We start from the raw sequence: 25166 nt of genomic DNA, 5'->3' as shown, positions 1-25166 counted from the left end.
TCCCTGGGTTACTGAAACTGATTTTTCTTTTCATTTTTTTAAAATTATAATTTCTTATTTGAATTTAGCTTTTTCTTAAACTGACCACCCTAAAAAAGAGATTGACATCTCCAGTGGGCTTGACCTTACTGCTTTATGTTTTAGATCCATCAGCTCCCCACTCCCTGCAACCCCCAGCTGCCTTCTGACCCACTGTCAGGAAAAAAAAAGTACATTTTGAGAAAGGAGGAAACTGCTTCCTGGTAACAACTTTGTGTTAACAAAAGACTTCTCTTGGGAAGGCCGGCTTCCAGTCTTCCCTTTCCTGGATCCTTCCTACTTGACCTGCAGGTGTTGGAACAATAAAGGGACAAACCTGTGCCAATGCTGAGGTCTAGCAGGGGTTTATAGGCTGCCTAAACACTTTTCAGCGAAGAGAAGTCGCTGAGTGACTGTGTGAGACGATCCTTAGCCCTGTCCCCGGGATCCATGTGGCCTCAGGCCTCACCAGCCTGGGGCAGGGCCGGCGGGATCCGCCTCAGCCCGGCCCCGCTCCCGCCCCGGTGGGGATGAGGGGGCAGACAGCGCCGCCAGCTCGGCAAGGGCACCGAGGTGCCGGAGCGGGCCCAGAGAAGGACAGCGGAGCCGGGGAAGGTTTGGAGCAAAGCCTGACGAGGAGCGTCTGAGGGAGTTCAGGGCTGAGGGGACTGTTCAGCCCGGAGACTCGGAGGGAACCTCCTCGCTGTCTGCGGCTCCAGGAAAGGAGGGGGGAGCCGGGAGGGGTCGGCCTCTTCTCCCAGGTAATTCAGTGGCAGGACAGCAAGACAAAGCCTCGAGCTGCGCCAGGGAATTTCTTCACAGAAAGAGTGACCGGGCATTGGAATGGGTTGCCCAGGGAGCTGGCGGAGTCACCGTCCCTGGAGGTGCTGGGGCTGGACGCGGCACACGGTGGTGTCCGGCCCAGAGGCTGGACTCTGGATGGTGGCGGGTCATTCCCAGCCCTCCTGTCCCCGCGCGCCGGGCCCGGGGGAGGAATAGCGGAGAACGAGGACGTGTCACGCGCCCGGCGCACCCGCGGCGCCCAATGGGGCAGCCAGGAGCCGCCCACGTGACGGAGCGCGCGCGAACGGTCAAAGGGAGGGGGGGGGCTCCCCCCGCTGGGCTCCCCGGCGAGTCACGTGACGCGGCGCCGCTCTGCCCCCCCCTCGCTCCCTCCCTGATCACGTGCGCGGGCGCCGGCGGCGCGCGCGGCCCCGAGGGCCGTGAGGGGCAGCGCCAGCGGCGGCGCCGGGACCTGCCGGGAGCTGCCGCGGGCACCGGGTGAGCAGCGCCCCTGCGGGCAGCGGGCGGGCACCGCGGCTGTGAGCGGCTGCGAGGGGCTGTGAGGGGCTATGAGCGGCTGTGAGGGTGGCGGTGCCCGTGCGGAGCGGGAGAACGACGAGAGGAGAGGAGATGAGGGAGGGAGGCAGAGCGCCCTTGTCGCCGCAGCCCGGCTGGGGACCGTCGCCCCATCTCGCCGCTGGCCAATCCCCCCACAGCCCTCTGGAAGGCTCCTGCTGCATGTCCTTAACACTGTGTCTTCTGACTGATTTTTTTATTATTTTATTTTATTTTATTTTCCTGGTTCTTGGTGTTTCGGTTTATCCTTCCCTTTTGTCGCCGGCTTCCTGAATACTGACTGAGATACCCCGCTGGTCGGGGAAAAAAAAAAAGAAAAAAAAAAAAAAAGAAAAAAAAGGGCAGGAAAAACTCAACGCTTTTTGGTTTTTTCCGCCCCCGGCTTTCTATAAACATTTACAGCGTTTGTTCGGCTTTTCAAGGCGCTTCTTCTAAGGTGAAGGGGTATTTGTTTTGTTTAGGTTTTTTAAAGGAACTTGCAGAGTTCCAGTTTTGAAAGCTCCTGGGAATATTTATCTGTTTTATGAGGAGTTTGAAGGTTCTGATTTAGAAAGTTCAGGTGATCGTTTGTGTTGTCCTCTACTGACAGAAGGTAAAATGGGCTTTAATGGGGTGGGATTAAGAGAAAAGGGTACAAGGCATCATAAATGGAAATTTTTTTGGGACACAGAGTTTTGTAGGAGATACTTTGGAAGCTGTTTGGAAGATGCATTAATTCTTTAGTGCCTTAATATGAATGTTTCCCTTGAATGCTTATCTCTCTGCACCCGACTGAGAGACAGGCATTGCTTTAGAAGGTGCCCTCAGTGAATGGATTTGATAAGTTGCGCTAATAGCTCTGCCTAGGAAAAAAAAAAAAAAAAAAAAAAAAAAAAAAAAAAAAAAAAAAAAGAAAATAAGGCAAAGCGTGGTTGTAATTACAGTTTTGTAACTGGAGGTTTGTTGTGGTGGGTGGTTTCCTGTGGCCAAAGCAGTCATGTTCAGTGTGTGATGATTTTTGCTTGTCTCTCTCAGCTGGTTGCTCAAAGCAAACGGGAGGTCTGGTTGTCAGCCTTTGGATCAACCATTCTTTCCTCCCCTGTGTGGCTCATTAAAGGCATCTGAAAATAAGTCGTGTGGAGGTTTGGAACACTTGAGTTTTGCCATAGAAATTTTGCTCTCTGTAAGGTCCAAGGAAAGTAAGTTAAGGCACTTATTTTCAGGGAGTGCAGTCTCTTCACTGGCAGGGAGAATGCCTCAGTAGCATCACTTGGTTCATACATCTACTTAATATCAATAGTATTGTTAATATAATAATAATAATAGTATATTGTTTCCATATTCCTTCTCACTGCTGAAATATGAAATAAAAAAAGGATACATAGACTAGGGCAAGATCGGTGTGATGTGAAGGATTTGATTCTTCCTTGGTTAAGGTGTCCTTTAAATTAAAAACAGATTAAGTGTGCCAGTCACTCTGTGTTGTTTTAAAGCCAGATATCCCAGCTTTTGTTTTCTACTGCCGTTCATAATTCCCAAAGGCAATTAGGAGAAACGGAGGCCTGAGCCTTGCAGTTTTTCTGTGCAGGAAGTAGTAGGGCTGCCCAGCTGGAATAAACTGCAACATCGGAGCCTGAGAAAAGAGTGAAACAAACAAACATGCTATTGTGTTCCAACAGCCTTTGCAAATAAGAGGATAATCTTTGAGGAGTTAACTGTAGTTTTTTTGTTGTGAGGACAATTGGTACTGTTTTCCCGGTAGGATGTTGTGTTAGGCTATTGTTCTACCCAGCGTGGATTTATTTAGCTGAACTATAAACTCTTTAGAACGGTATCTAAAATCATTTTAACAAAGCATTGTGTAAACGCTGCCTTTTTTTTTTTTTTTTTTTTTTTTTTTTTCAGGCGGGGATTCATGTTTTTCTTTCATGTGCCGCTGTGAATTGGCCCGCAGGCTTTTTATTTAGTAAGTAAATTACTGAGGAGATGAGTGTGTAGGCAGCAGATTAGCACAGAATTTTTGAGAGGCCTGTGGCTCCAAAAGCGTGTGGCTCTTTAAAATTGTGAGCAGATGTAGATGTTTTCCCCCTGATGTTGGTGCCTGCCCCCGGGTCAATTTCTTTTTCATCACAATATGCGGCCAGTTCAGTTTCATTTCTTCTACGAGTCGCCTTTTCTTGCTTTTATTTAGCCTAAGTGAAATTCAGGGAGTGATCTCTGTTTCTGTTCCTGTTTGGATACTGGTGGTTGGATCATTTTGGAGATGTCAGAGCCGTGAGAAGAGGTGCTGTTGATGCAAACTCCCTCTGCTGGTGGATTTTGCAGCAGAAATAAAGCTTTGTGTTGTATAATTGTTTATCTCTGCATCATGTAGCAGATCATGCTAGGATCAATGTGGTTCCAGTTTGGATAACGCTGAGTTACTTTACTGATATCTCCATTTATAGTCCTACATTTAAAAATAGATTTCTCAAATACTTTTTTCCTCACTGTAGGTTTTTTTGTTTTTTTGTTTTTTTTTTTTTTTTTTTTTTTTTTCCTTCCTGTGACTGCCTGAGCTTTTATTGGAAAACTAGGAAATTGGCTGGAGTTGTTAAGGAATCTGTCTTCAGAGGGAAAAAGGTGATGCTTCTACCTAGGTGGAACATTTGTTTTCTGTGGAAAATGAAGAATAAGCAGTTAAATCAGCTTTCTGTGCACAATTGCAGTTAAGAAACAGTGGTCAGTGTATAAGGCCCAGAACCTTCAGGTTTGTGTGTAATTTCTCTCCTTTAGACAAAAGGATAAATTATCCTTTTGGAAATAGCTGCTGTTGCTGCCATAGAAATGTTGAAAGCCAGTGATGTTAGATACTCCTGCAAGCAGCAGAATCTAAGGACAGCAGTTATTATTTCAAGAGGAGGGTAAAATGTGTTTTTGAGAAGAAACAGTACATATTACATAAAAAAGGAAAGAGAGAGGTTTTTGTTGTTTGGTTGGTTTAAGGATTTTTGTGAACCTTCATGGGTTGCTAAACCCGAATAGACTTTAGGATTGATATTTATTGAAGAAATAAAGTTGCCAGTGGCAGATAAGTTGTCCTTAAGAACCTTTTGAGGAAAACCCCTGAAATAACTGTAGAACTGTAGTAGCAGTTGAAATTGCTGAAAATATACATGGTTGTTTTGGATAAAGCGATGTTAACACCTGTTAACAATTGTAAGGACCTTCACCTGTGGATGGAGTTAATTGCTCATATCTCCAATTTGGGAAGTCTCATGTGCTTGAAAGCTTTTATCTATGGGTATTAGTTTGTCTGACAAGATGAGATGACAGGTTGAGCTGTGAGGTGTGGGAAGTGCAGCGTAACTTGTGTAAGTTTTGGAAGGGCTTGAAAAGGTTTTGTCAAAGAGCAGTGATTAACTGAGTCATACAGAGCAGAACAGAAGTCAGATGGGTTAGAGATCTAGTACACAGATCAGGAAGGGAGAGAAAAGGCAACATGTATTACACTTATCACTTACAGAGAAGAATAGGTTCTCTGGGTGCTATAAAACTTGTTAGTTTTCTAGGATATTCCCTAGCAAAATAACTTGTTGTCTTCTTGTCTAAACTTCACAGGTTGTGTTGCAAATTACTTCAGTGAAGAAAATAGTTGTCTTAATATCCAGGTTGACACATTTGTGCTTTGGCAGTTGTATATTCTATGAAGCAAGTTAAATAGGTGAAGTCAGAAGGGACACTTACCCAGTCTGCTCAAAAGAACAAGTAATTGCTGCCGTGTTTTAATTGATTGATAGTGTCATACCTTAAAAGATTTGCCAAGGTGAAGTAATAGATCTTAGCAGCTAACTAGCCTGTGCTCATAACTGAACTAGAAATTAAGAAGGCTTAAATGCATCCAAACCTGTTCAGCTGTATAGAATGTGCTATGCCTTGCCATCACGTTAACTTAAAAAAAAGCTGTTCTACAAATAAATCTTTTTGCTGTCTGGAGATTTCAGGTGTTTTCAAGACCTGCTCCAAATGTGAAATGCAGAGTTGAGTCAGGCTCTTAGTAAGCAAGGTACCTGTAGAGCAGAGCTGTGTTTGTTGGATCAAGGTTATGAAATCTGATAAGGAAGCAACCCTGCCTAGGTTTTGTTTGTGTTAGAATTTTTTTTTGTGGACATAATTCCACTGTGACCTCAGTGTTTCTTGAACTTCATTTTTTAATTATTATTGCTACCTTTTTTTAAAACTCCCTTCTTCCAAGAAACATCTGTACTGAGTAACAGTTGACTGCTGTTGTTAAATGGCTTTCTGAAGTCAAGCCTTGGTTGCAGCCCAGTTTTGAGAACGAAGCATCAGAAGAAGAGCAGAGAGAGGCTCTTGTGTTCCCACTGTTATGTATATCTGGTACCCAGGCATGTCAAGAGGTAGCCTGAGTTGAAAGCAGCACAGCAAAGAGTAGGGGGATTGGGTTGCACTGAAGCAAACAAATGAAAAGGAAAGAACTAAGTGTCGATGAGAGAATGGCAATGGGTAGAGACTATAATTCTTACCCATGGAATGCTTTCCTGCCTTTTTGGCTTTTACTGTTTTATGAAGATTTGTCTTGTCACTGACATTCTGTGCAATTCTTCACCTGATGCTCTCCACATTTCCCAAAACTTGCTGGTAGCCCTGGGCATGGATCACAGATTGTGAGTGGCAGAGTCCCTTCAGGCTGTGAGTGATGCGGATGTTTGTGCTGTCAGCTTTGCTCTTGAGCTGCTGCAATTGTTCTGAGGGAGCACTGCAGAAGGATGGGTTGTATACATTTGTGTTCATTGGCAAACATCTCCATCTCCTGTCATGTTTCCAGCTGTTAATGTGATCTACCTTGTTTCTAAGTAACAGATTATGGCAATTTTACTTAATTGCAGTTCTCTGCTATGTTTCACTGCCTAATTGCACAAGCTCATGCTTTCCTGATCTCACAAATGGTTTTGACCATAGCAGCTTTTGATTACACAAGAGATGGCAGATTTGGGTCGTGTTCACAGCAGCTCCAGCCTTATTTTTATTTGCATGTTTCACATATGTGTCAACTGCTTGCTTACATGGCATTTGTAACTTGTAAGGCTACAAAAAGAATTCACAAGTGAAAGTTTTATAAATTGGAATTGCAGCTGAAATCCCCTTTGAAAATTCCCTCAGAATCTCACTCTGCCACCAGTGGATATTTGCTGGATCACAAATTTTTAATAAGTTTGCTTGTTAAAGAGCCGATGTTCAGCTGTATTGGATACAGTTCTCTTAAGTACCCTGTCAAGAAAAGGATCTGTTTTTCCAGTGACTAGCTTTTTGTTCACCTAAATGCATGGAAATACAGTTACATATTTCATACAGAATAGAATATTTACTTTCAAAACTCCAAGTCTTTTTTTTTCCACGTAAAGGTATTTACATTGTTGTCTGCTAATGAAAACACATCATACTCTTTTTGATAAGCTTTTTGTTGTTTGTTTGTTTGGTTTATTTGTTCCAGCAATGTCCTCTTGCTTGTAGAAGCGTCATGACACACAGCAGCATCATGGTGGATGTGGGCAAGTGGCCAATATTTACCTTGCTGTCCCCCCAAGAAATCGCCTCCATTCGGAAGGCCTGTGTGTTCGGGACGTCGGCCAACGAAGCCATTTACATCACGCACAATGACGAGGTGAGCCCGCCATCCAGCTGGCTACCTGCTCCACATTAACTCCTTTCAGAATGTTTGTACACTGATAGCCTCTCAAAAGCGTTATGGGAAATTTGTGTTTTCCAAAACCTAGTGGATGTAAGTTTTGATTTTTTTTAAAGTTTCGTGTGGGGACAATACAAATGGACTATGTAGAATAATTTCACGTGACAAAGGCCAGGATGGATTACATGCACTTTTGAAGACAGGCAGAATTTAAAAGAAGGTGTGGTAGCTTGGAGTTAAGTGCAAACAGGTATGAAGCTAGAAAATGAGGTTACAACTTGCTAAGTAAAAAATACCGTGGAAGGTTATCTGTAGATTTTAGTGATTCAGAAACACATTGAGTTAGCATGGAGCTGCTGAAAGGAAACAAGGCAGGTGTTCTGGGATGTATTGATGGGAAGGTTTCTCATAAGACTAGAGAAGGATTTTTTTTCCCCTAAGTCCTATCAATAAGTGTCTGTAGGATGAGCCTCCCACAGTATAGCTCTTTTCATGCTTATGTTTTATTTGCTGTTTGCAAATTGCTTTTAAAATAAGGTGGTGTGTTCCACTTTTCACAGTTTCAGACTTTTTACAGTGCAGTTCCTGAAAATAAAAAGCCTGACTCCCGGGACTGTACTAGTCTGATTCAGACTCATCAGTTAACATCCAAAGTGCCCTTGTGCTGACTCTTGAGATTGTTAATTTCCATGTGGGAAGCCTCTGGCCCCTGGAGGTCCAAGGTGAAACTCTGTCCCCAGTTAAGGAAGACCTGAGTGTTACACATCTGTGCATACCTGAGTATAAAACATTTGAAGTGAGTGTTCTTTTGTTTTTCAGGTATTTGTTTTTGGACTGAATTGCAGTAATTGTTTGGGAACTGGAGATAATCAGAGCACAATAGTACCAAAGAAATTAGAAGCCTTATGTGGAAAAAAGATCTCCAGTCTCAGTTATGGAAGTGGACCCCATGTTGTTCTTTGTACTGAAGGTAGAAAATTAACATTTAGTATAGAAACATAAGTTAGAGATTTTAACTTGCATTTAACAGGAATGGATTATGGTGTAATTGTATTAACTTGTTAACTGGCTAATGTACACTAAGAGGTTCTTCTTGGTGTTAAGTGGAAGTAAAAGGATTTTGTAATCGGTAAAGTTTCCATTTTCATTATGTTGAGGTTGTAGCATGTACTTTGTCTTACCTGTGCACTTCCGTGTATTTCTACAATCTAGAGGATATGCTGTGATAAATGAATATAAAACAAAGTGTATAATTCTCTAGCATACAGATGATTCTTGTAATATTTTCACTTTTTGTTAACATCCTTTCAGTTTCATGTTGGTATTTTCTAATTTCTTAAAATTCTGTCTTAACCTCCCTGGATTTTTTAGTGGTTTTAATCACAAATATTTTTGCAGATGGTGAAGTGTATGCTTGGGGACATAATGGTTACAGCCAACTTGGAAATGGCACAACCAATCAGGGCATTACTCCTGTTCAAGTTTGCACAAATCTGTTAATAAAGAAAGTGGTGGAAGTAGCTTGTGGCTCTCATCATTCCATGGCGCTCTCATTGGATGGGGATGTAAGTTGAAACCTGTTCAAATCTCTTAATCTCCTTGTTGAAGTGAATAATGGAGGTGACCTTGCAGTTTGAACTTCTCTCCGTTTCTACAGTGTTATTACAAACATAACCTTTTCTCCTGCTGCCTCAGACTAGGATGTCCTTTTCTTTGGAGCAGACTTGAAAGCAACTTTAAAAAAAAAAATCCCCAAAACCAAATGACTAATCCTCCCTGCCAAAAAAAAAAAACAACCCCAAAACCAAGGGAAATACAAAAATACAACTTAGTAAACTTTTGTGTCTCTCACAGGGGCGAGACTAGAAAGATGTGCCACTTAGAGGTGAAATGGTTTGTGAAGTGCAAAATGTAATTTATTTGCTTGCAATTCTGTTAGGGAGGGTGATGAATTTGTATTTACTGGGTTAGAATTTGGTCTTTTTCTTGTAGAAATGTCTTGCATTTCCACACTGCTACTGCAAAAGAATGTTGCTCTGTTCACCTCTGAATACCTTGGTGTGTAGCTGATGAAAGAGCATTTGGTTTATTTCCAGGTCTGCTTCATGCTGTTTGTTTGCGTGGCTCCAGGCTACGTGTCGTGGGAAACACCTACAATTAGTTTCCAGTTATGCAGATTTGACCAATGTATGCACAGTGGAAAATCCGGTTTCAGCTGTGCGCTAACGGAAGAAAAGCTCTAATTTTAAAACCTTTTAACAATGAAAAGGGAAACTACAGTTTTTCTCATCCTGGTAATCTGAGCATGTCTGTGTTGTGGTCCAGTATGGAATAATAGTGCAGCTGTAAGTCCAAGTATTTTAAGGGTAGGAAAGAGAGATTGGGTTAAGTGGTCTGTGTATTATCTGAAAGAAGAGCCTAGACTTAGGAAGGATTTTGTGCTGTCATGTTTGACTTGGTTAAACTATAAAACTTGGTGACTGTACTTACACTAGAGGTGCCAGCTGCTGTGTGGTGGCTGCCTGTGAAGGCCACGCTGTCTCTTGTCATAAGTGTGGCATGCTTGAAATCTCAGTGGAAGCAGGGAAGTTTCTTTGTGTTGGCCATGGGCTTTGTATCTGGAGCTGGCTCACCAGTGTGGCTCATTAATGTCCTTTAAATCCATCCCTGGTGTACCTTGCAGTAACTGGTCTGTTTGTACTCTGAGTTTTTACCAGAACCGAGTGCACTGAAAGCAGCAAAATGTGTTAAGCAGCTTTACAAAAAGATTTGGCTGCCAGCCCCCTTTGTGTCCTGGTACACCTGAAGCCTCAGGGAGATGTTGAAGCTGGAAGTATTTGTGGAAATACCTGGCATAATTGTTTGGTATGGTTCAGTGCAGTATCAATGCAGTGCAAAATTTTTTTAAAAATATTTTAATGATAGAATTGAAGGAATGCAGACATTCATGCTTCTCTGGCATGTCCTTCAGCATTTTGATCTGCCTTCTGAGATTCTCTACCTGAATATTTGCTGTTATTGAAATTAAAGTATTTTATAAAGCATCTTCAAATATTCAATAGGAGTCAAAGATCCAGCAATCAGAAGTAACAAAAAGCAAAGGACTGATTCTTTCTTTAATTCATATTATTCATTGTGAATGAGTTGTATTGGTGGGAGGTCTTCTGTTCTTGTCTTTAGTGGGTTGGGTTTTTTCTTTGGTACTGATGGAGGTGTTAGTTTTTAATGACTTTTAATGACTCTTGGTTTGGTGCTGCAGTAAACGGGCAGCTTCTGGCACCAAAGGATGTGTAGACTTCTCACAAGGGTACCTGTCAGTGTGTTGTACTGCCAAGCATGTCTGTGGAAGGTGTTTCCAAGAGGGAAAAATTTTGAACTGGGTGAAGCACCAGAGAATGAACCATCAGAAACAGTTTTATGCCAAGCTGTGGGCATGTATATATGTAATAAAAAATGGAGGCACTGGAAACACAGAGTTTTAAATTTTTTTATAGCAAACTGCTTCCCTGTCTTCCTAACTTTCAGATAAAAGGAACTCATATTTTTGCTTGTGTTAGTACTAGTTTGCCACCAGAAACTTTAAACTGACAGAAATTGTGGGGTTTTTTTTGTTAATGCCACTGTGAGAGAGAATTTAGCTACTCTGAAACATGGGCTGACAAAACCCTGTTCTTTCACAGCTCTTGAAAGTTGCAGAAGAGTTATGATGGGTGTCCAGCAGTAACCTGGTTTAGAGTTCTATGAAGAAAAGTACATAGCTCTAAACTGAGGAGTTAAAGTGTGTGTGGGAAACAAATTATGTTCTGGCTTGCATTTCTTTTTCCAACATCATGAAATTATAAAGACAATTACTATGCTCTTTGTCTTACAGTCTGACTTGTATTTAATATGGAAATACGTTCCTTTTGTTTTCTGTTTTAGTCTGTTGCAATAAGCTGGAAAAAGTGCCATATTCCTATTTGCAAAATGAATCACAATTCTGTTTATAATTTTCATCTGTTGAAAATGAACTTTGGCATTTTAGCCTGCTAAGTAGCATAGTTTACCCACTCTGGTGCTGACTACAGGAAGACTATCTATTGCTATCATTACTACTATTAAGCTTTAAACTGTGTGGTTTTGTTTGTTTGTTTTTATGGACAGCTCTATGCTTGGGGCTACAATAACTGTGGTCAAGTTGGATCTGGATCTACAGCGAACCAGCCAACTCCTCGCAGAGTTTCCAACTGCTTGCAGGGTAAAATTGTAGTTGGCATTGCTTGTGGCCAGACCTCCTCCATGGCTGTAGTAAACAATGGTGAGGTAAGTGCTGCTGCTGCTGCCTTCCCTCATTCTCTGTTACCTGAATCTACCAGGTTGGTGTCTGAATATGGAGAAATGCTGACAGGGAGTGCTCAGGTTAGGGCTGTATTGACAGAGTTATCCTGACAACTTCTGTGAGACCAGCTGCAGGAAAACACTGCAAGGAACTGGAGATGCACTTTCAATATTCCTTCTTGTGGCAAAGATGGTATTGGATCACAATTCTTACTGAGTCTGCAACTGCAAGAATTTGAACAGTTGCATTAACCGTGTCTGTCTTCATGTTGCAATAGATTATTTAACATAAATTATGTTAAATTCTTTTAATTAATTGCATTAGTCTCAGTTTATTTCTTTAAAGCATGCACAATTAAACAGTTAATTTTTCTGCAAGGATACATTGGCTGATCCTGTTTTTAAAACACATTGCTTAATTACCAGGAACAAACCCATAACATTCTTTTGAACATTACCTTCCCATTGTGCAACTGTTCCATTTGACTTAAGTTTATGGTGCTGTCTTGCTTTTAGGTATGAACTGTAACCTCAATTTTACTTCATCTCACCAAACAGAGGGTGGTATCTCCTTTTGAATGGAAAGACTGTAAAGTCCCTGAGGCTGAGATGGGCTTTCATTGTACTTACCTGTTTCATGGTGTGTGCACTGTAACAAAGCTAAAGAAAGAATTAGAGATAAACTGGGGACTTCCATTTAAACTGATCACTTCATCAGAATAATTAATATAATGTTCTCCTCAAAAAAAAAAAAAAAAAAAAAAAGGAAAAGTAATAATGAGAAAGGATGGCGTAAAAGTCAAAGCATTGATGCTATGGGAGAGATTTTGGTGTAGTGTAAGTTTATTGCAAAATTCCTAGTACTTCAAAGACATGTTTTTTAGCTTCTTGAAAAGGTAAATGCAGGGTGGAGAAGTTGAGCGCTGTAAGTCATTGCAGTTTATTTAGTATCTTTCAGCCTTGTCTGTATTGCTCTTCAAATAGCACACAGTTTTTAAGTAGCAAGTACTTTCCTTGGCTTGTGCTTGGTACTAAGTCTTAAATGTCCTCCATACTCCTAGTGAAGAGTGGCTTAACGTTGTTTTCCTGGTGCCCTCAGGTTTATGGCTGGGGTTACAATGGCAATGGCCAGCTGGGCCTGGGCAACAACGGGAACCAGCTGACGCCGTGCAGAGTGGCCGCGCTGCACAGCGTCTGTGTGCTCCAGGTACGCCCAGCATGGGAGTGAGAGTGCATTCCTGCCGCTGCCTTCTGCTGGAACCCTCTCCTTGGAATATTATACCTGCTGCTAGATTGCACTAGTTCCAACTCTGAGGGTTTTTTAGCTACAATGATTATATTTTGCTGATACAATGTGCAAGTAAGCTGTGAAATACTTGCTTTGATAAATGCTTGGAAAAAAAAATTTTAAAGTTAGCTACTGTAACTACTTTTAAATTATGCTGTGGATACAAATTGCATTTTTGTCACAAAGTTGAATGGAATATGCTAGTCAAAGACAAGAAATAAGGGTGAATCAGTTGTTCAAATTTGTTCTAAGTATTCTAATTCTAGTGTTCTAATTAGTCCTTTAGAAGCAAGGGGAGAGGAAAGATGAGACATAGGGATGGGTTTGATTGTTTGGTGATTTGGTTTAGTTTGGTTTGTTTGGGTTTTATCCTTCTAGCTAGAGAATCAAATTAAAATTTGGGATTTTCTGGGTTTTTGGGAAGGTTCTGTAGAGTTGAATGTGATAAGTTGGGTTGAAGGGTTGTTGGGTGTTGAACTGCAGCTCTCCTCATTACAGAGTACTCATACTGTACAGTATTCAGAATAATCCAGCTCTGAAATACTTTCAGAGCACTGCAAGATGTGATGAAGCAATCAAGTGTTCCTCATCTGAAAAGAAAGCAGGTAGCATCTAGGGAGACTTGTCTAGTGTGCAGTAAATTACTTGGGAGCAGCCAATTAAATTAACAAAGCTGGGACTTGCAGTACCTCCAGCTGAGATACTTTGTGTTAGCTGCAAGTACTGGGAAGTACCACCTTGTGGTGCTGAGTGAGGAATGCCTGAGATACTTTCCATGAGCTAGGTGAAGGTAATGTGTGCGATATTTTGTTTCTCATCTGTGTTTGGTTCAGGAGTAACGCTTTATACATTTACTTACAGATTGCCTGTGGCTATGCACACACTCTAGCACTAACAGATGAGGGCTTGCTCTATGCCTGGGGAGCTAACACTTACGGGCAGCTGGGGACTGGCAATAAAAGTAACCAGCTCAGCCCCGTGCAGATCATGATGGAAAAAGAAAGGTAATATTGCTGAAGCTGTTTCTGGATTGATAAAGTCTGAGCATGTGTTATGCAGTCTCTAGCACTGGAAGAGTGCATATGTAGGGCTTGGTGGGTTGTTTTTCTGTTGCTAATGTTAAAAACGTGGGAAATGATGGTAGCTTACTGTTTACAATAAGCACTGAGTGCTTTTTGCTGTCTGTAATGGTTATTGAACACAAACACACTTTGCATTTACCTGATACTGAAAGATAATGAATGAATAAGTGTTACACTATTCTGTATATGTTCCTTTGCTTTAAACTGGAGCTATGAAATCAATAAGCCAAGCCATGAATTAGGCCTACATTAGGAAAAAAAAAAAAAAAGTGGAGAGAAAGGAAACACCACCTTTTCAAGAAGTGACATGTGAAGAAAAACAATTTTTGAAAGTTTGAAAATGGTCCACCATAAAAACAGAACTAGATTTGCAAGGTTGCTTGAGCTAAGGACAGTTAGTACCCAGTTTTATTACTCGTACCAGTTAGTAGTTTGTAGTTTTGTTGTTTACTGGACTCATAAAAGAATGAGATTAACCCTTGTGAATCCTCTTTCATCACTCTTTCATTATCCTCATATTTGGGGATAGCTCTTTTTGCTGCTCACCTACAAATGTGGACCTCAGTCCCATTCTCTGGGCCCTTTGTATACCTACAGGTTAATGTACCTTGTCTTGACCCATACATCTCTTAATTTGCAATTTCCTCCTAACTAGGAAACACTTCTCCTTGGTTTTTCTCCTCCATCTGAGAAGTCATTCCTATTTTTGTTGTTTCTCCCACTTAGCATTAAATGATAAACTTCCTAGTACTGAGGATGTTTAAGAGCTTAAAAAATGGGGGACAGGGAAAGAAGAAAGGAACTATCACAATAAAAACCACTGAAGTGGGGCTGGTTTGTCTGTGAAGGGACTGACACTAGAGAAGGAAAATGAAACATTTTTTAAAAAGCAGTGGAAGAGAAATGTGTACGCTTGCTGGTAGATCTGCTTTGTTTTGTTAGTGATTTATTTAATGAGTGAACTAAGGGGAACTATTGCCTTTAGAACTGTATGTGAACTCAAGCATAGGGTTATAATAAAACTGGCATTTGTTCAGTGGGTGAAGGAGGGGGAAAATACCAAAGAACTTCTGCTTGGAGTCTAAGAGAGAGATAAGTCACTTGAACTTACTCATCTTGCTTGACTTGGCTCCCTTAGAAACAGTGCTAAAAGTGGGTGAGCTGTCATTTCCCATGAAGCACATTGCTGCTGCTCCTGATCTTTTAGTTTATGTAATCCTTTTGTAATTTATATTTAATGCTGGCAGCAGTCACTTAGGAGATTTCATTTGGTGCTGTCTTGAAAAATATTGCACATACAGCTTGTAAGAAATGCTTAGACTTAAATTTTGTCTTAGCTTGGAGGGACAGCTGTGAAGGTCAGCTCTCTGAATTTTGGTGTTAAATGTATGCTTAACATATGACTCTGTTCATGTATTGTAAATATGAGTACATGTACCATATGTGTTTTATAGTACATGGACTGCTGGAGTGTAGGTCTAGTCTGTAAAAAGAAGAATCTGTTCTGCTAAGAAAAGAAGGTTTGGAGAAGGAAGTAGTTTAGCTTGATAGCTGTGATAAAAAGTTGTCCCTAAAATAAATACTCTATGATGTGTCTTGTAGAGATAGGTTCATAAGTTGATAGTACTGTAAAACAGCTGATCAATTTTCTGTCTGCCAGAAATTGATACATATACTGAAAGTGATGTAGATTCTTTGAGTTTAGTCTCGAAATAATTTTTGCATTTAAAATATGAACATTGTGCTAAAACTTTTTTTCCCCCCTTAAAAATCTAGCTCTTCACAGTTACTGTTCTGTAAAGGAACACACATTTTTGTGTGTATATTCTTAGATTGCTTGGAAAGATATTTGTCCTGGTTGATGTGTTTCTGGCACAAAAGCACAAAATCCTCTGTGTTTTTACCACAGAGAGAAAACAGGAAAGCATAGCTTTTATTTTGAACATGGGAATGTCCCTGTTTTGCTTATCACATGCACAGAAACTCTGGCAATGTCTTTGTGGTGTTTTAATTGGAATTGTGTTTCTTCTCAGTTCTTGCAATGTTTCAGATAAGTTTTAGGGATTGCCTGAGCAACAGGAGAACAGGATAGATGAGTGAGCATCAGCAGCTTTAGTATTTTAAAAAACTATGTGAGGTGGGTGAAAGGACTGTGTAGACTTTATTTAAAAACAATCATAGCTCTTAAAGGATTTATTCCCCTCAAATGAAGCACTGTGTTTCATGTTGAATTTCAGTGTTGAGGAAAGTAAGCTTAACAGCAAAATAAGAAGTCTGAAGAACAGGCAGTGGGTCAGATCTTTGTCAACCTACAAAAATCAAATTAAAAGGAGGTAGAAGAAATTTCTTCTTGAGAATAAGTTTAGTGTGTATTGGTTTTAAGAGGGAAAAACAAAACTTGTTTTTTCTTCATCCCTTTTTCCATGGTTATGAAAAAATAGAAGGAAAGTCAATTGATAAGAATGACATAGTTAAGGCAATATCTGGTTACAATAAAATCTGCAAACAATCTGAAAATGTCATTGTGAGATTTTTTTAATACCTGTTTGAGCAGTATCACATTACTGCAGGACAAAAACCCAAGTACAAGAATGTTGCTGCATAGTTTGTTTGGGAAGTCCCTGAGTTCGGTCCCTGGGAGTGCCTGACCGCGTTCCTTGTGCCCGCAGGGTTGTGGAGATCGCGGCGTGCCACTCGGCGCACACGTCGGCGGCCAAGACGCAGAGCGGGCAGGTTTTCATGTGGGGCCAGTGCCGCGGCCAGTCCGTCACCTTCCCACACCTCACCCACTTCGCCTGCACGGACGACGTGTTCGCCTGCTTCGCCACCCCCGCCGTCATGTGGCGCCTGCTCTCCGTAGGTGAGCTCCAGCTGCTCCCTCAGTCTTCGTGTCCATTAGTGGTTAGTGTAGCTTGCTGCTTCCCTGGCAGCCTCCTGTTTTGAGGAAGGACACTCAGCAACTCAGCAGCCAGTTGTTTTTTCCTTTTGAAGAAAACAGTCTATTTCAGCAGCTGGGGATCCAGGGTAGGGTTAACAAGATTGTTTGCCAGTGTACATCCCAAGCAAGCCATGTTTGACCATTGCACAATGCATATTGTGTATTTCTTACGTTTGTGTTGTTTGAACTGCAGCTCAGGTCCAAAAAGGAATCCTGAGTCATTTAACAAAACTTTAGGCTTTTTTTCTTCTTAAAACTATTCCTGCTTGAAAGACTACTCCTGAGGCTTGTTTTTTTTGGTATCTAAAAACTTTGGGTTTTAAGTCTGTAGCTTCCCCCTCATTAGTATTTGCCCCTCTAGGATCGAGTGTCTTCCCTATGTATCCTCGTTTTGAAAGTAAGAGGATTCCAAGTTTTCATTTCATGAGATGATTTGTCTCAAGTCTATTTAGTTTAACTTTTCTCAAAGACAGGCAGACTCGCAAATGATAGTCCCTGTGAAACAAGACTGTTGTATAATTGCTTTTTCTGTTGGAACTCTCTTCTTATGCTGCCTTAGATTACTCTGTGGAATGCAGTCTCTGTGTCCAACAAATCAGCTCTAACCTTTTTTCTTGATTTTTTTGATCCACATGCTGCTAATTCTTATTTGATCCCAAATAGGATATAAAGGGCTTAGCTTGCACTTCCTGGAAAACATGAAAGTGTTTTTATGTTCAAGAAAAATAAGGATGTTTCATCTTACATCTGCTGCCTCAGTTCTCAAGATCTCTTAGGGCATCTAATCTATTTTCATACTGACAACAGACCCTAATTTTGTTAGTCCCTGTATGGAATTGTTTTTGGGGAGCGATGGATCACACCCTAAGTAACCTTTCTCCAGTGAAGTCTCTCAAACTTTACTGTTGCATTTGGCTTGTCCTAACCCAGCTTCTCTGTGTTAACATCTCATGTAGCACGTTACCACATTTGTAGAGATCCAGGTAACAGCATCTCACCTGTAGGGGAGAACTGAGTAGAGTTACTAGTGAGAGAAAAGATTAACTTTGAGCAGTCTGCTCCTGAGTAAATCTAAGTCTGCTTTTATCCTATTTGTCACTTTCTCCGTTCTCTAATGCTCTGCAACATGTGCTGGTCGTGCTCTCTCTTGCCTCCACCACTTGTGGAGGGTCTCATGGTTGTCCAGTCTGCCTTTTACCAATAATGAAAGCTGTTTAAATGACATCTCCCCCTGGTTTTAAGATCCTGGTTTTTATGAGGTATTCCCAGACTGACTATAGCCAGGTGTCTGACCTCTATTACCTGCACTTTAATTCCTCTTAGCCTTTGGGGATTCTTCTGGTAATCTTATTGAATATTTAAATCACAAGGATTAATTTTGTGGGCATTATTAAATCTCCATTTTCCATATGCATATTCTCCTTTCCCACTTGTTTTAATCACATAGGAGTCAACCCTTCTTTTTTCTTATGGTTTGTTTGTTTGTTTGTTTGGATTTTTTGGTGTTGTTTTGTTTTTGTAGGGAGAGCTAACTCTGTGTAAAGGTTATTGTTCTGCTTACAGCTATGATGTCTCTGCCAAAAAATGAATCAGGATTGGCTGTGGTGAAGTACAAATCTGCAGCCTTTTTGCAGGACTGAAAGTATTTGGAGTGAAAGTTGATCTGCAAAGCTTAAGCTAAGCTCATGACCTAGCAAAAAAAAAAAAAATCACATGAGCAAATGGAGAGGGATTGGAGCATGGTTTAGTTAGGCCAGAGGAGATGCAGTTTCTGTGAGTAATTTGTCTAAGTCAGAGGAGTGCAAGGTCTCCTGTGGCACAGGCATGACTTGCCAGTTCTGAGTAGTTTGTTCCAGCAGTATTTCTTTTTAAATACAAAATAATTTAGTGTCCTGAATGGTGAAGAGTGGTGTGCAGATTGTGTATGGATGGACACTATAGAGCCCTGTGGGACACAGGAGACAAATTGCATCCCATTTAGTAGAAACCCATTTGTTTTTCTTTTCCATGCTTCACTTGAGAAGCCACATGCTTTGAAACACACTTTTAAGATGCATCAAAATAATGGGTTAAATTAAGCTTTCTAAGACTTCAGAGGCCTTGCTTTACCAAAAGGCTTAGACAACTTGTGCTGCAACTCCTGTTTGATTTCTAGAGACACAGAGTGGGACCTCTGTGGGACCAGTGCCATAGGCCTCAATAGAGTGAACTGTGGTATCTCTGCTTTAATCCACTTCCAAAGTTGCTGAGGTTCTGTGTCCTTGGTTGTACCTTCAGCAGCACTGCTGCTGGATTTTCTGTTGTTATCACTGACTCATAAAGCAAGTAATTGGTGTCAGTGATAGTTCATGTTAATGAGCCCTGGCAAAGACCTCATCAGCCTGCAGGCTGTATCCAATCTGCCAGCACAGAAAGGTGACCATGTGGTGACCTGTTTTCTTTTCAGGCCCAGCCCACACCGTGTCAGTGTGGCTGGAGTGCTGCAGGCCACGTCCCCAGTGAGTTCAGGGATGTTGCAGACTCCCTTTAGCAGCTCTATGTGGGTCAGGGGGCAGAGCTGAGCTGAGCCAGCACAAGCCCTGAGCTGCTTGGAGGCTGGGAATCTCATGGGTAGTTCCCACATGGAGATGGAGTTCTTCAGGTACTTCCCTCAGTGCTGTGCTGCCTCTGTGCAGTGGGATGGGATGGGAACTGCTGACCACTGCTGCCTGTAGCTGTTGGGGAGCAGCCCTTCCCAAGAGGAAATACTATTGGTTTATTTAATCCTTCCCATTTTGCTGCTTAAGCCAGTGGATCCCTGACACTGATCGATTTTCCTTGATACACTCTTAGCTGAGTTGATAGCTTTAGTTAGTGATATGTATGTTCCATTTAAGATGCTTTTCACATCTTGTTTTGTTTATTTTGAAATCATTTCTGTAGAGCATGAAGACTTTTTAACAGTAGCAGAGTCTCTGAAGAAAGAGTTTGACAGCCCAGAAACTTCAGACCTGAAGTTCCGTGTGGATGGAAAGTACATCCATGTTCACAAAGCTGTTCTGAAAATCAGGTAGTGATTGTGTTTCACAGCTCTTATTTGTACAGAACAAACTCTTAGAGTATCATCACAGGGGCAAAGAAAATTAAGAGGGAAGGAGGGACTAACCCTAAACCTGTATTAGGTGTCATCCATATATCCATAATAGCTTTAAGTGAAGTAATTGTAAATGGGGTAGTCCACATTAGTTTTTTCACTGGAATAATAAATTCTGTTGAGTTGATCTGGTTGCAGTGTACACACAGATGTTTCTGTAGCATGGGCAAAATAACAGTTTTATTTAAGTGCATAATGAACTCTACAGGGTTAGGAACCAAAATGTGGACTGCTGGCCCTGATGGGGCATGGCAAAATATTTGTGAGTATTGTCGAGTGCCCCAAATATGTGTTTCAGGGGACCTGTAATGTAACATTGGTGTCTGTGTGTGTACAATAGTGTTCCAGATGATGTCTCTGTCTCCTAGGTGTGAACACTTCAGAACCATGTTCCAGTCATACTGGAATGAGGACATGAAGGAGGTGATAGAAATAGACCAGTTTTCCTACCCTGTGTATCGTGCCTTTCTCGAGTACCTGTACACGGACAGTGTTGACCTCCCGCCTGAAGATGCCATAGGTACTGCTGAGGGGCCAATTGTGGCAGAAAGCAGCAGCCAGAAAAACTGGGGCAGGGCATGCACAATAAATCACTAAATACAGGCTTCTAGTCTAGCCTTTAATGCATTGTACTGGTGATTAATTGAGATCTCTTTAAAATACTGTTGTAGCAAACTTAACTGCAGCAAAAATGGCGCATATTTAGAAATAAACTACGAACAGTTTGGTCAAGGTTGGGAGAGAAACTATTTTTCTGGGTGAAAATAGTTGCATGCTTTACTAAATTGAATCAATTACTGTTTGGCATACAATCAAAGGATCTCAGTAGATCTAATGGGGAGGAAACTTGGACAGCAAAGCAATTACAGCAAGCTGTAATTCAAGCCCATATCTTGATAATGGTTTTTTATTCATGTTGTAGTGCCTGCCACTAGGTATGCAAGTCAGTAGGACAAACTTTCATATTTACAGAGATTAACAGGAGTGCAGAATGAGGTAATAAAAAGCTTTTCGTTGCCTGTGATCTGCATTTTGTGAGTAGTAACCTACTTTGAAAAAGCACATTAGAGAGATACAGAGCTTTGCAGGAGCAGAAACTGGTGTTGAAAGAGCAGAGATCATTTTACAACTGACTGATAGGATGCTGTTTATTTGCAGGTCTTTTGGATTTGGCTACTTCATACTGTGAAAACAGACTGAAAAAACTGTGTCAGCACATTATCAAGAGAGGAATTACTGTGGAAAATGCATTTTCATTGCTCTCTGCTGCTGTCAGATATGATGCAGAGGTAAACTTCTAAAGTTCAATCTCTTAAATGGGTGGCTGCTTCCTCACTTAAACTACAGGGAAAAGCAGCAGGTTACATTTTCCTATAAGCTCTCTCTTACTTTCATTTAATACTATTTGCCATTTTCAGAATTTGAGAATGTTGGACTTACATCTCATAAAAAACACAGTTTTTGTATCTCATTTTTATATTTTTGTTTTTCCCCATAAACCAGTACTGGGAAGGTGACCCAGTATGCAGCTATTTCTGAGGATGGAAACACTAACTTTGAAATGAAGGGAAGGTTTAAATAGAAAGAAAAAGAAGTAACATAATGAAAAGCAGGCTTTTAAGCCTTAAGTTACTTATTTGTAAGGCTGTGTGTTGTGTGTGATGACATGGTGGAAGGTTGGGGATTGAGTGCATCTGGGAATTTTTTTTTGGTGGGTGAGGTGGGGTGGGTTTTTTTGGCTTTTTTGTTTTGTTAGGTACAAATACACTTCCAGTTTTCAGAGTATGCTAATGAATTGTCAGGATAAGAATTGCTTCCTGGGCCTTGTAAACATTAAAGACAGAGCACCAGTGTGTGACAAGGGGAGTGAAACCTCCTCACTGTGGAATGTCTGACTTCACTACAAGATCCCTAACATGCTGCTTTAGGAACTAACCAGGAAGTATGCCTGGGCTTGCTTTGGCTGTTTGTGTTCAGTAGTATCTGTGCATTGTGTTGGCAACTTTGCAATTGGTTGGTTTTGAACTTGCTACTTATGCTTACAAAGCAGTTTTTTGGTACTCAGTAAATCAACTTATTGCTTTCTCTTGTGCCTAACTTCCAGCAGCTGCCATGCAGGTTTCCCTAACTTATTTCAGAGCCTTGAAGTGTGTTGCTGGTTTGATAGATCTTACCCAAAGGCTGTGTTAGTGTCTGTAGTGGCTTCTGATCTACTGTGAATAGTAAGGTCTTTGATAGAAGTTCATCAAAAATAGGAAGATTCCCATATTTCAGCCTCCAAAGATGGTTTGCAAGATGGGTCTTCGGTGTGTGATTGATTCTGCTTGTAAGGGCTGTAAGAAATCCAGCTCCTCTGCCTCACTGTACCTCTCTAGCTAAGTGAAGTTAGAACCACAGGCTTCAATGCTGCTTCCAGGAGAGAATGGGTGATGCTGAGGGGTTGGGCTTTAATAAAAAGTGGGTTTACATGCTGCAATGCTGGCAGGGGGCTTGGATTTGCTTGGCTGATGTAGTTCATTCAGGGGGTGTGTGCCTGGAAGACAACACTTATAAGAAGCTGCTTCACTAATTTAAAATACCTCCATGACATGAAACTCCTGCAGTTCCTTTCGGTGACTGACTGAAGTGGCTACAATTAGGTCAGGGCTAGCTTCTCATTGCAGCTTTTAAAATAATCTTTAGCTGTACCTTGTGCCTTTATTCACCTAAGTATATTAAGTACACTTTGCTGGGAGCTCATCCATCTGCAAATGGAACTCAGCCTTTCCTTTTTATACAGAACTTTAGTTTTTCCAGAGTTACTTATTAATACCACAATAATTCTGTTTATTGTATGCTTCTGTTGCATTGACTTGGAATATGAATTTTTTAATAAAGCAGTGCAAAATACTGTAATGTGTATGATGTAATTTTCTTTAAAATGCTAGTTAATTCTGTTATTAAAAAAAACCCCGTCAGTATTCAGTTCTAATAAGCTTGTCTTTTTTTGTTGCACAGATGCCACACAAGTCAAGATCTGAAGCTTCAGAATGCCTGGTTTTAGGCCAGGATATATTTTTGTATTATTGTTGTGTCAAGAATTGTCACTAGCACACACAGTTGCTCTAGTTTCAGTATTGACCTTAAGAGAAAACATGAGTATTATTCAGTCTTTCATACCTCATGGGGCTTAGAGAGCTCTGCAAATTTGTTATACCTTCCTGCAGTGCCCAGTCTGCTGAGCAGCCAAGGAAGGGTGTGTTCTCACATAGAGAGTCCTACAAACATCTAATAAAGAAATGAGAACAATGTGGGGAGTTGCCCTTTTGTCAGGCCTGTGGCATCCTCCTTAGAGCAGCTTAGATCTGTGCCACAGAGTAGATTTCCTCCTCAAAGGAGTTGGAAATAATCAGAGTGGGAAGTGTTCTGTGGGGAACTTAGACTGACAAGGACTGTGCCTTGTGTTCTTTAAGGCATCCTCTCTGTCTGACATCACCCCGGTGCAATGATGGTTGTGAGGCTTTCCACAGAAGGCACTTCCAACTAAACTCAAATATCTGGAGCCCACTTTCTGTGGGAATGGCTGTGCTGCACTGTGCTCCAGTGCTGCATTTGAATCACATTTGGGAGACCTGTGAAATACTTTGCAGCACGAGTCTGTTTCTAATGCACAGAAAGACCTTCTGCCTAATCTTTGCTGTACAAACTATCCGGTCAGGATACACGTGCACTGAGCCTGGGGACATGGAACTTCAAGGGTCTAGCTAAGCCCTTCAATTAGCAGGAAGGAAGTCAAGCAACCTTAGAGAAATAGATTTGTTTATATTGTGAACTGAAAGAGCTGAATTTTCTTTATCCACAGTCTTGGTTATACATCGTTACCCCACGATCTCCTATTTATATTGGAGTTTCAAAGTTGTCAGAGAATGCAGATGAAACTCTTCAAGTGTGCAAACCTAAAATATATATTGCTTAGAACAGCTATTTTTTTGTGACTGCTGCTATATAGTGAGAAACATATTTTGGTTACTTCTCTTGCTAACTGCATTTACACAATGACATGTGTGAGTAGAATAATTATTTTCTGTTGCATTTACACAGTGACTGTTGGGGGGGGAACACTGAGAGCCACTGTGTGTGTTTGTCTAATTTGCTGCAAAACCAAAACATAGGCAGGCAGTTCTGCCTCAATGAAATTTTCTGTGATTGAAAGCAAAGATGATAACACTTTCTCTTTTTTTTTTTTTCTTCCTCTTTAGGACTTAGAAGAATTCTGCTTTAAGTTTTGTGTCAATCATTTAACGGAAGTGACACAAACTGCAGCATTTTGGCAAATGGATGGTTCCCTGCTAAAGGAATTCATTGGTAAAGCCAGTAAATGTGGAGCCTTTAAGAACTGAAAAAATGAGGCCGTAAGTCAAGGTGTTTGTATGGATTTTTTTCCAGCCACAACGTAACTGTGTGGGTCCAGGCAAGTTGTTATGTGGTCTTGTCCATCACATGACCTGAAAGGGCACAGTGAAAACAGATGTTTTCAGTGCTCGAGAGTGAACTGTTGTAAAAATGTCAAGCAAAACACTCATTTGCATTTAGCAAACCCAGATGGTGGAACCAGCTCAAGATTTCAGGCAGAGGGGAAATGCAGTGTGCAAAGGATTCTGGCTGCTGTTCCGGACTTGCCTTTCCAGCCTAGGAAACCTCCATTCCAGCACCGCCTGCTCATATTCCCAATTTACTGCTGGGGGCTGGAAAAGAGTCTGATCTGAGCCACTGAATGATGTCACTTAAATCATTAACTCCCTGGGATTATAGAGAAGCAAATGGCACGGTTATATCTGCCTGCATTTGCATGATTGTCAATGAATTGGCCATTTGCTGTGTGTCATTAACCAAGTGTATCCAGTACTTCAGGTGTGCAAAAATAATGTATCCTCAAAGCCTACGCAAGTGACTTTGAAGAAAACAGTTACTAGAAAAACTAATTTCAAGTAAACATCTATATTTGGGTATATTTTAATATAAGTTGTAATGTGTACTTTGTGTAATCTGTTCAAGCAATATTTATAATGCTTAATGGAAATCCACTCTTCAGTGACTTCAGATTATGTTGGTTCCCTTGGACGGGGGAAGGGAAAGCTGGGTGGGGTTTTGCTTTTAATTATTGTCTAAATTTAAACTACATGTAATAAATTTCACTTTTTTTGTACCTCTTCACTAGCAAACTTTGGATTTTGAAGAACATTGCAAGCTTTTTGTGTTACATACAGCATCTAAGTTGCTTAATTTAAAAAAACTCATGAAAACAACAAAGGAAAATCCAAACAAATAAAGCCAAAACCCAAGTCACCCCATACAATGAATCTTGCTGATTTCACTGTGCTTGACAA

The 25166-nt window shown here is 41.1% G+C and overlaps 1 protein-coding gene across 10 annotated transcripts; it reads left to right on the top strand.

The window, feature by feature from the left end:
- The first annotated feature begins 1236 nt into the window (after positions 1-1236).
- RCBTB1 (RCC1 and BTB domain containing protein 1) lies at positions 1237-24981 on the top strand. 10 transcript variants are annotated; one of them, XM_083884912.1, is made up of 13 exons: positions 1273-1299; positions 3262-3322; positions 6848-7018; positions 7862-8012; positions 8441-8607; positions 11186-11344; positions 12459-12566; positions 13509-13651; positions 16399-16589; positions 19590-19716; positions 20169-20320; positions 20959-21089; positions 24039-24981. In XM_083884912.1, exons 3-13 carry the CDS (start codon positions 6875-6877, stop codon positions 24177-24179), a joined length of 1614 nt encoding a protein of 537 aa, XP_083741038.1. In that variant the 5' UTR covers positions 1273-1299; positions 3262-3322; positions 6848-6874; the 3' UTR covers positions 24180-24981. The 10 variants fall into 10 exon arrangements, with proteins under 10 accessions (XP_083741040.1, XP_083741038.1, XP_083741034.1 ...); XM_083884917.1 differs by lacking the exon at positions 1273-1299 and adding an exon at positions 1361-1813 and having other exon boundaries at positions 6868-7018; XM_083884913.1 differs by lacking the exon at positions 1273-1299 and adding an exon at positions 1361-1813.
- Positions 24982-25166: the final 185 nt, after the last annotated feature.

The sequence above is a fragment of the Zosterops lateralis genome (genome assembly GCF_965231275.1).
Source record: "Zosterops lateralis genome assembly, chromosome: 2".
NCBI lineage: Eukaryota > Metazoa > Chordata > Aves > Passeriformes > Zosteropidae > Zosterops > Zosterops lateralis.
Note: the sequence above shows the minus strand (reverse complement) of the source record. Positions and strands in the feature narration are given on the sequence as shown.